This window comes from Lipotes vexillifer, unplaced genomic scaffold, assembly GCF_000442215.2.
Source record: "Lipotes vexillifer unplaced genomic scaffold, Lipotes_vexillifer_v1.1 scaffold213, whole genome shotgun sequence".
Taxonomy (NCBI): domain Eukaryota; kingdom Metazoa; phylum Chordata; class Mammalia; order Artiodactyla; family Lipotidae; genus Lipotes; species Lipotes vexillifer.
The window spans coordinates 3869450-3880375 of NW_006780610.1; the positions used below are offsets into that span (position 1 = coordinate 3869450).

Genomic DNA, 10926 nt, shown 5'->3' on the forward strand with positions numbered 1-10926 from the left:
TCTCTCTCTCTCTCTCTCTCTCTCCCCCTCTCTCTCTCTCTCTCTCTTTTTCCCCTAAATGCAACAAAATAAAACCAAACAAAAAGCCCAACGCCTGGCGTGGCTTGTCAGGGAGTTATGCAAGTGTGTAAAAAAATAAAATAAAATAAACATCGAGTTTTCGGCATTTGGGGCTGTTTGATTAGGCACAGAGCAGAGCCAAGGGCCGGTGAGATGGAGGAAAGGCTCAGGGCAGAGGGGAGAGGGGAGGGGCTGGAGAGCAGGGGTGGAGGGGGCCCAGGACCAACACAGAAGTGGCTGTTTGCCCCCTGCAAACTTGGCAAGGATATGGCCGATGAGCCCAAACCCTGGTATTTGGGACCCAACTGCTCCACTTTCTCTGGCCATCCACCAGCTCTGCTCCCTGGCCATCAGGACACACCAGAGGTCACTCCATCCATGCCCCTGTCACTGTAAAAGACCCTGTTCCCTTGTCTCCATAGTTAGGGCTCCCCCCTCCTCTCCTGAGGAGATTCCACAGCCTGTCTTGATTACTCCTACCCCCTCCCCTCTCCCCTCCCCCCCCATCAGTATAGCTTTTCTGCTCTAACTTAACTCCTGCTAACTATAGTTTTAGCCCATTTCCCTTTACCCAATCTGAAATGACGCTGGAAAACAGCTGTTTGCCACCCTAAGAAGTGTTTCCCTCCCTCCCTTCTTCAGGCTTGACTTCAGCAGCATCTGGGTCACTGCAGGTGTCTGCAGCCCTTCAAGACCCAGTCCACAAACATGCAGAGGGTCCCTACCGTTTACCGGGCATTTGCACCCTTCATTTCATTGCCCCTAAAAAACAGATGAGAACTCTGAAGCACAGAGAGGTTAAGTAACTTAGGCATGGCCACACAGCTGGTAAGTAATGGAGCAGGGATTTGAATCTCCGTCTTATTTCAAAATCTACCTCGCTCTCCTGCACCAGGTCCCCGTGGAGGGTCCTCACCTGGGCTCCCGGGACGTTATAGCCTCACATTTCCTCTGAACTGGGAAGATGCTATGAAGAGTTGACTCTGAGAAGAGGAGGGCGTGGTCGGGACCACAGGCCCCGTTGAGCCTGTTCCTTGTCACTTTCCAGGTTCCTGATGGGGAAACTGAGGTTTCGAGAGGCTCCCCGGCCCTGTTCTGACCCCAAGATGCCTGGAGCTGCAGCCGGTGCTCCGGCTGCGTGGAATCCCCAGGATGCGGAGTGGGGGAAGGGGAGGAGACAAGGACAGAGGGTCTGCGCCAGGGTCCAGACCAAGTGTGCGGGTGCCCACCCTGCGCTCCAAACGCAGCGCCCCAGCTGGGGGCAAGTGCGCGCGGGAGGGGGGCTACGAGCTCCCGGGCCTGGCGCTCCAGTCCGTTTTTTGCTGCGGATCCCAGGAAGGGGGGCCGGCTCGGGGGTGGGACTGCAAAGGGGGGGGATTCCCTCCCTCGTGCGCTAGGAGGACTAGCCCCTCTCCCGGCTGGGAGCTCCGGCGGAGCCGAGGCGCAACCGAGAGCCCCGGCGCCGGCGGAGAGCCGGGAGCGGATCGGCCGAGTGGGGCACTGTGGAGAGGAGGGCCGGACCGGGCCGCCCCGGAGGACCGATGCGCCGGGTGGGGCGCTGGCCCCGGAGGGCGTGAGCCGCCCGCAGATTGAGCAACTTGGAAACCGGCGGGCGGAGCGCGGGCGCTCTGGGCGCCCAGGACAGTTCCGCGGCGGGCGGGTGAGCCGGCCGCGCCCTCGCCCCTCCCGGGCCTGCCCCCGCCGCGGCTGGCAGCGCGGAGGTGAGTCCCCACGGATCTGCCCCGTCCTCCTCCCTAGCGCCCCCTTCCACTGGGACCTGGGGCGCCGTGGGCCCTCTCATCTGGGCTTGACCGAGCTGAACGCGGGGGGAGGGGGGGCGGGGAGACCGCCAGAGCAGGGGGACTTATGACTGCTCTCGGGTCAGCGAGGGCGGGGGAGGGCACCTTCTGGAGCCCCTCCTGCGAGTCCTGCCGTCCCCACCCCCGGCATCCCTCAAGCCAGTGGGCAGCCTCCTCGCGGTGCTGCCTCGGGCTGCCCTCAACCCGGCAGCCCCCGGTGACCGTGTTCACTCGAAGTTCTGAACTCCCCAAATCCACCAGACCTATTGTCCAGCACCCCCGATCCAGAAGCTCTTGATTCCTGGTGTCTCCTCCTCGGATGCCCCCGAGTCCCACGGCCTCTAGTTACCACCCCCAGTGCCGGAGCCCGGGCCCGGGTCCGACGTGGCAGGCGGTGTGTGCCGCGCCCCCACGGTGCGCTGCGGGGTGGCGCGGCTCACTGTCCCGCGGGTTCGGGGGGCTGAGGGACAGACGGTCTTGCTTGGTTGGGAAAGATGGGGGCTGTTTGTTAACCCACGGCTCCCAGGAGGGCCGGGTCGGATTCCGGGTGCGGGAGCTTGGGGCGAGGGTTTTCTTGTGAAACCCACCTATTGGACTTGGAGAGTTCTCTTGGATTTTGGGGGGCAGTCAGGGGGACTTCAGGTCCACCTCCCCTCCCCCTGCACCTGTTGGGCCTCTCCCGATAATAGGGAGGAAGGCTCTGAGAGCTTGGAGTCGTGATGAAGGGGCGCGAAGGAGCCCTTCCCCGCTGCCCTTGGCGTTGGGGGGCGGGGGTGCGGTCGGCCCCAGCACCTGGCTTGGCTCTGGCAGACACACTAATCCCGACAGGTCGGGCCGGCACGTACTAGGTCCCGCCCCCAGCCCAGCAATTCTTCTGCCCCCGCCTGCCAGCCCTCTCCACCCGTAGCTGGTCCTGGGGAGGGCTAATGAGAAATTATCTGGATGGTTTACATTTTTGGGTCTGTATCCGGCCCCAGACCGGGTACCAATTTATCCAAATAGCGTTGCAGGGAAGAAGGTGAAAGTTTATCCAGACTCTGGGGGCACCGAGTCCCCGCCCTCAGCACCACCCCTAGCCGTGCGCCCCTCCCCAGTCTGTCCTCCCCTTCTCGGACCACCTGGCACGTGCGGCCTCTCTCCTGGCCCCAGCCTCTGCCTCTGCCTCCCACCCCGTCCCCAAGCTGGGTTGTGCCCTACACCCCTCCGCTCCCTGCGCCTTGCTCTGCCCTCCAGATTCCCATTCCTGAGCAGCAAACCCTTCACTCACTGACTAGGTTTGTAACCCCGAGACCCTTAACCTGTCCGTGCCCATAAAGTGGGAGTAATTCTGCTCTCCTCTTAGCTTGTGGTGAGGAGTCAGTGGGGGCCTGGCGCATGGCAGGTGGTGCAGACACGTCGTGAATATGAATCCCTCACCCTGACCCTGGCAGAGACAAAATGCGCCTCCTCACCCCCATGGATGCCTGAGACCTTGATCACTGCCAGCAGTTCCCATTGCTGGCTCTGCCGGTGCAGAGTGATGGGCCTCCAAATAGGACCTGCCTGTGCCTTGTAGCCAAAGGGGCAGAGGAAATCAGGCAGAGGAACCAAGGGAAATGAGACAGGCTACTTAGAAGAGAGTCATTAGCTCCTATCCCCTCTCTCAGCCTCGGTTGAGGTTGTCTCTTTGTGTGTACCCACTGCATATGTGTGTGGGGGGACGAGGTGGGGGGAGGGGGCGGGGACCTCCTCCCTGGAAGGATGTGGATTCAGGGACCTGTGACCTTCTGGGGCTTGGTACTGCAGCGTTCCTAGTCTGAGACCTGTCCTGCCTTTAAAATCAGATATCACATAAAATTCAGAGTTTTCCACTTCTCTTTTAAAAAATCAGAAGATCTAGCAATATGGAACCGGTATTTCTGCCTATCAACTATCAACTGGAATGGAACAGCAGATGCTCCCTTTGGATGGGACATTTGCCCTCCAGTTCACCCCCTCCACACCCAGTGTCCCTCCTATTTGTTGCTTGTGTCCCTGATAGAATGAACTCTTAGCTCCTTTCCAGGGTTGATTCTGTATTGAAACTCTTCCTATCCAGTGATGGGCAAGGAAGGCCAGTGCCACTTGCTCCAGTGACATTCAGATCTGCAGCCTCCTCCCCATTTCCCTGCTGAGATCATGGTTTGATGGGGATACTGGTGGGAGTGGGTTGGAAGATCCTCCCTGGCAACAGTTGGGTGAGCCTGGCCAGGGCCAGACTGAAAGCTAAGACCCAGGAGGACTGAGGGGCAAGTAGAGGGAGGGAGAGGAAGAGTGATAACATTTGCTGTGTGCTAACTCTGAAGTGCCAGGCACTGTGCTGGGCAGGCACAGGGAGTGTAGAGATGCATAGACCTGTTCTGCCCCAAGGACCCAGGGATACTGATCACACAGTGAGACCAAAGCCTCACACACTCAGGATTTAACACCAGCTTTGTCCGATGCGGTCTTCCTCCAGTGTTTGTCAAGTTTAAGGACTCAGGGCACCCTGAGAATGTATCTGCCAGGGGTCCTCAGACCTCAGTTTGAGAAAGGCCACCATTAAAGTTTAACCCTATCACTTTGCGTGATCACTGGGGCCAAGGCAATCAACCATAAAGATAAATGCAAATATGGAAATGGCATAACAGTGCTCAGTGTTAAGATTAGTATCCAGATGGTATGAAAACTGTTTCTATTGCTTTTTAGATGGCCATCAGAATGTAGACACAAAATGCAGTCTTGGTCATAGAAAATACAGCATTTATTGAGTCCCTATGTGCCAGGCCCTGTTCTAAGCAGTTTCATGTATTAACTCATTTAAGCTATAAAAACAACAACCACCCTCTTGTAGATAAAGAAACTGAGGCTCAGACCAGCTAAGCAACTAGCCTAAGGTAACAACTAATAAGTAGCAGAGGCAACATTCAAAGCCAGGCAGTCTGACTCTGAAGTTTATGACCTTAACCATCATACTCTACGGCCAGCGTCTGGGATTGTGTACTTGGAGCTGAAGACCCCGGTTTGATAAGCTCAGCCGGACGTCTGCAATCTGTGGGTGATGGAAGTGTGTGGTGGGGGCTGGAGAAGGCGGGAAGGCTCTGGCGGTTCAGGCGGGGAGTACTGGAAAGGCAGGTAGGGGCTGGCAGCTGACGGGGCGCTTGGGGGTGGCTGGGGGCATCTCCGCAGGCTCTGGCCACAGCACCAGGTGGGATCCATCAGTCTCATGTAAACACTTCTCACAAGCAGCTTAACCACTTGAGTGTGTCTGGCCTTCAAAGCTGGTGGGAGAGGCCAAGGAGGGAGTGCTGAACTCCCTTGTGGGATAATGATTTATCTCCCATGCAGGTGGGCTCTCCTGGGGCCTCCCTGGAGGCGAAGGGGGAAAGGATTGGGACGGGGTTGGGAGGGACACCTCCGCTCTAGCATTTCAGCTTTCTCATTCGTTAAGCCAAAACTCAGCCGGCTCTCAGAGCAAACCTGTGAAATATTTATCCCCATTTCATAGATGAGGAAACTGAGGTTCAGAGAGGCTAAGTGACTTGTCCAAAGGCATCTTAAGCAGCCGGTGGGAGAGTGATGCTTCTCTGGCATCTAAAAAGTTTCTCTAAGTCTCTCTGTTTCCTCCCGTCCCTGTGTGGGTGTGGGTGTGTGTGCGTGTAGCAGGTGTGTGGGCCAACGGACGTGCAGGCATCTGGTGTGAAAGTGTGCAGCACTGTGAGTGGGAAGTGGGTTTTCGTCCCCTGACTCCCAGATTGGGCTCCAACTTCCCAGACACATTTCACCGGGGAGGGACCAGCTCCCCCTGCCCCCATCACCCGGGCCAGCGGGTCCACAGACCTGGCTCTCACTGGGCAGGGGGATTATCCCCATTCTCTGTGTCTCTGGCCAGGGCGGGTGTCGCTGCCTCTTTTATCCTCTCACAAAGGCCAGGCCCGCAGGGCCTGCTGTGTCAGAGTTTCTGTGGCCAGGGGAAGCCTTACTTCCTTTTCTCCCGCCAAGCCCAGAGGGCCACGCAGGGTCTGCCAGCTTGTCAGGGGCCACTGCTCTAGCTCCAGGCAGGTGAAAGGCACATTGGTGACTCAGCACTGGGGAGAGAAGGCTGAGGGGTCACTCACAGAAGGACAGAGAGAGCTGCTCTTTAAGAGACACGATGTTACTGCAGCATGAAGTCCGTAGGGTAGACCTAAAGAAGGACTTCCTGACATTGGGTAGGTTGGAAACCAGGCAGCTGGTTTCCAGTGATCCACAGGTTTGATTTGAGTGTCCACCATATTGCAACTACTTGGGTAGCCAACTCCCATCCCATGTTAGGGACTCTTACAAGATAGGAAAAGGAGCAGATTTCTTCTACGGGGGTGCCAGGTGGGTAACTTGTAATGTCCAAACATTCTGAGTTCTTACAGTCTCCTGGGTAGGGGACCACATGAGAGCGTAGGTGGCATAGGTTGGGGGGCCCCATGGTTCCCCAGAATTAACCCTTCTCTCTCCTCCCCCAACAGGTTGGTTTTTGGAGGTGTCCCTGCTGAAGGACAAAGAGTTCTCCCATGTGACACCCCAAGGTGCCTTTGAGGAAAGCTCTCTGGACCTCCTTATGGGCTGATGGAGAAGTGGGCTCCCCACACCCTCTCTGTCCCCAGCTGAGATTATGGTGGATTTGGGATACAGTCCAGGCCTGGGCCTCCTGCTGCTGACCCAGCCCCGGAGGCGTTAGCAAGAGCCCTGTGCCATCCACCCCCCAGAGACCACCCCTCCTACCAGGGGCCTGGAGCTGGCGAGTGACTATGCGGCTTGGGCTGTGTGTGGTGGCCCTGGTTCTGAGCTGGATGCATCTCGCTGCCGGCAGCCGGGGGATCAAGGGGAAGAGGCAGAGGCGGAGTGAGTAACGGATGCGGCTGGACCACCGTGGGCCTTGGGAGTGGTGGTGGTGAGGGTGCTGTCTGGGGACTAGGGCCTTTGGTCGTTTCATTCTTTGATGACCATTGCAGATTTCTACTTTGTCTATTACATTACTCAGTAGATTATCCTGTTTGTGGATTAATTTATTGAGATTACGCACTCTGTAGATTACTCACTTTGTCTGTTTTCCCCTTTGTAGACTCTGCTTTCTAGATTAACCCCTCTCTTGTGAGGGTCCAGTTTGTGGATTCTGCCCTTTGATATAACACCAGCTTTGTGTGGTACCCATGGAAGTGCTTCCCGGCCCGGTGCTCCTGGGGCACTCAGTGTCCCCCCCCCTTTATGGACAGGAGTTCAGGGCTCCTTTCTTTTAGTGGTGTCTGAAGTGCAGCCCTTAACCCCTTGGGGCCAGGAACCCCACACAGCCTCGTGGTGGGCAACAGACATCCCTGCCCAGATCACGGGGCAGAAACAATGGAGCAGAGAAGATCGTGGGACAGTCCACTGCTGTGGTTTTTAACCCTGCCCAGTGGGATTCAGAGATGTGTGCTGGGGGGTGAAGGGGAGGCCGTGGGCAGGAGGCTGCCCCCCCCACCCGACCTTCAAACCAGAGCAGCTTCCCTCTTCCCTGCTTTTGGGAAGATTCCACGTGAGATGTCATTGGAGGAAAGGGTCTTTACAGCCTAAAAAAATTAAATCCTGTCATTGTACAGATGGGAAAACTGAGGCTAAGACAGGGGAAGAGATGACATTCCAAAGGACACACAGTCAGTATTGGAACCCAGGTCTCCTGGTCCCTGTGAGCCCAGTCTTCCTGAAAACAGAGCCTGTAGGAGTTTACCTGTCCCCACCGTCCTCGCCGTCCCTCCCAGGATCCCATCCTAGGCAGTCCTGAGAGCAGGTTCCCCATTCTCCACTTGATGCCTCCAGGGATGGGGGTTCAGTACCTGCCATCGTGTCGTGGGAGTGGCCACTGCATGTGAGGGACAGTGCCAGGGAGTGGGGTGGAGGCCCGACACAAGCCTATCTGTCACTCAGCATCCCCCGGAAGAGATGCCACGCCCCCAGGCAGACAGCTCCTCTGAAGTCTAGTCCAACCATCTCTTGCTTCACTTCTGAGGCCTTCCGACCGAGGTCCACCAGGAAAGGTTGAAAGGCAATGGAGTTTTGTTGGATCTCCACGGGAGTGGCCAAGGCCAGAACCCAGCCCAGAGAGAGAAGCTCAGAGAACTGGTGAAGCTGAAAATCCCTGGCTTAACAAACAATTAGAGACAGTTAGGTTTAATCAGCAGTGAGGCCTTGATTTTCCTCCCTTCTCATCTGTCGTGGCCAGTATTTTGGACTCCACGGGCCAGATGCGGTTTAGTGGTTTATAATCAGTCTCCTCTATTTCCGAGAGGAGAGAAAGAATGGGAGAGGCCACTCATCCTCGTGTGATGTGCACTAGTGGTCACGCTTCCACTGGTGAGTCGCACACTCACCTACACCGGGGGGGTCAGAAGACCTGTGTTCATCTCTTGCACTAAAAGAAGAGAAAAGTACTGGCCTGGCCATCAGAATGGGCCACTCCCAGCAACAGCCAATCAAATGCAGCGATTTTGATGTGCCCACTTTTGATAGAGCCACATCTCACAGCCTCGACAGCATTTAGCCCAGTGTTTACTACCAAACGGTGTGACTGACAGACATCCTTGATCACCATCAAGGATGCGACGAGGTTGGGGAGAGGTGTGGGAAAGACTCAAGATGCAACGAGGGTCCAAAATGGACAGAGGCTCGGGGGGATATGGGGGTAGACATTGCTAGGCAATACTTGTGAAATCATAACCATAAAGCTGCAAGTGTGATTGTATAGGAATACAGTGAGGGTTACATGAGATAATAGGTACACATGTTGTGAAACCTTTGTGAAATATCAAGCTCTGTATGGTCAGGATGCATGTCGTGGTTTTGTTTTTTTTTTGCGGTACGCGGGCCTCTCACTGTTGTGGCCTCTCCCGTTGCGGAGCACAGGCTCGGGACGCGCAGGCTCAGCGGCCATGGCTCACGGGCCCAGCCGCTCCGCGGCATGTGGGATCTTCCCGGACCGGGGCACCAACCGGTGTCCCCCGCATCAGCAGGCGGACTCTCAACCACTGCGCCACCAGGGAAGCCCTTTTTTAAAAATTTTTATTGGAGTATAGTTGATTTACAATGTTGTGTTAGTTTCAGGTATACAGCAAAGGGAATCAGTTATACATATGCATGTATTGGCTCTTTTAGATGCGTGTCGTTATTATATAAACAACCTGTGGACCATTTTGCCCCAGGGTTTCCATGGGAGTGGAGGAGGGAAGAAAGGATGGAGACAGCACGTGTGGCTGCTCTGGTCCCCACCACGTGCAAGGGCAGTGGGCAGCCTGGGGGGCAGAGGCAGGCTTGCTGTGTATATGAGCCTCAGGTCTGTCGACTCTGCCATCCCGTGACTGCATGCCAGTGGGGCCACCAGAAGCCACCCAGTATAGCTCTGATCCAGAGCTAATTTTGACACACCAGTTTTGAGCCCAGAGATATGTGATCTGAGGTCTGAGAGATGGTGTCCCTGCACAGAGGGGAGAAGTTTAGCTGTGAGTCCTAAACCCTGACAGGGCGTCCTCCTCCTGTCCCACTCACTGAGGACACCTCCCCTCCCCGAACCCTCTCTTCACTCACCCTCACTGGCCCTTGCCCTCTGCTGACCGCCTTCCCACCTGGATGTCCTGCCCATCACGGAGCCGTCTTTCCCTCACCATGCCTCTCACTGAGTGCCCCTCCCCTTACTGAGACCCTTCTCCCATCTGATTCCTGGGCCCCTTCACTCAGTCCTGCCCCCCATGAAGCCTGCATTCCTTCACTGAACCCCGACTCTTCCAGAAGCTGGACTCCCCGTTCTTTAAATTAATTTTTATTGGAATATAGTTGATCCACAATATGCTGTGTTACCTTCCGCCTCACAGCAAAGTGAACCAGCCACACGTGTACATAAATCCACTCTCTTCCACTCCTCCCGTACAGGTCACGACAGAACACTGAGTAGAGTTCCCTGTGCTATACAGCAGGTCCTTATTAGTTATATCTATTTTATGTAGACTAGTGTATATATGTCCATCCCAATCTCCCAATTCATCCCTCCCCCCCCTTCCCCCTTGGTAACCATAAGTTTGTTTTCTACAGCTGTGACTCTATTTCTGTTTTGTAAATATGTTCATTTGTACCCCTTTTTGAGATTTTTGCACATGTAAAGGATATCATATCATATTTGTCTTTCTCTGGACTCCCCTTCTTGCCCCTTCTCACTGCCCCGTCCTCCATCTGGAGCCTTCCTCCCCTCCGCCACTAGCCGACTGCAGATTCCCTCTTCCCTGGCTGAAGCCCCCTTCACTCCTTGGGCCATTCCCCGCTCGCCCGTTGCGAACCCCCAGAGCCTGGCCCCGGGTGGCAGAGACGGGTCACGAGGAGCCCGCGGGTGAAGGGGGAAGAGGAGATTTAACCTGGTATAGAGGATGTGGAAAGGAACCAGGAGGGCTGCGAGGGCCCAGAGGGAGTGACTCCTGAGATGTGATTTTAAAGATGAGTAGCTGATGTGCAGGCAAGGGAGTGGGGGGGTGGGGGAGGCGGAGGGCACTCCAGGCAGGGGACCGGCCTGTCCGAAGGTGAGGAGTTGGGACGCGGCACAGACTGTGCAGGAAATGGGGTGCAGCTAGGGGCAGCTGGAGGAGTGGTTTCTGGGTGCAGTTCTAGGGAGCCCTGAGGTTTTCACTGGAGCCGCTCTGCTCATTCTGTGTTATGCGTGGATGCTCTCTTCTACTGAAAAGAAGGGTTGTGCTGTTAAAACAAAAAGCTGAACGCCCATTAGGGTAGAGCAACGAAAGCTGCCTGGAGCTGAGGGAGCATCCTGGGAGCAATGCCGCACAAGTGGGCAGAGGTCGGAGGGTGGAGCGCTTGGTACCCGCCAGGCTGAGGAGTTGGCCCTTGACCTGACTTGAGCTGTGGGTAATGAGGACCCACAGAGAGGTCTGAATTAGGGGAGCAGTGTGGTCCAGCTGCAGGACCGGGTGAGGGGAGGTGGTTCGAGACAGGAGGCAAACAGGCCAGTTAAAGGCTATTTGGGCCCAGTCAAGGAAAGAGGGTAGGTCTAAACTAAGCTCACAGC

General features: G+C 56.1%; 1 protein-coding gene across 1 annotated transcript in view; it reads left to right on the forward strand.

Annotated features, from left to right (window-relative positions):
• Positions 1 to 6313: 6313 nt before the first annotated feature.
• The window catches only part of RSPO1 (R-spondin 1), a 14959-nt gene continuing 10346 nt past the window's right edge, over positions 6314 to 10926 (forward strand). Inside the window, exon 1 of the mRNA XM_007453800.1 lies at positions 6314 to 6734. Within this exon, the coding sequence (XP_007453862.1) occupies positions 6641 to 6734 (94 nt within the window). The 5' untranslated portion in view covers positions 6314 to 6640. The remainder of the gene's footprint in view (positions 6735 to 10926) is intronic.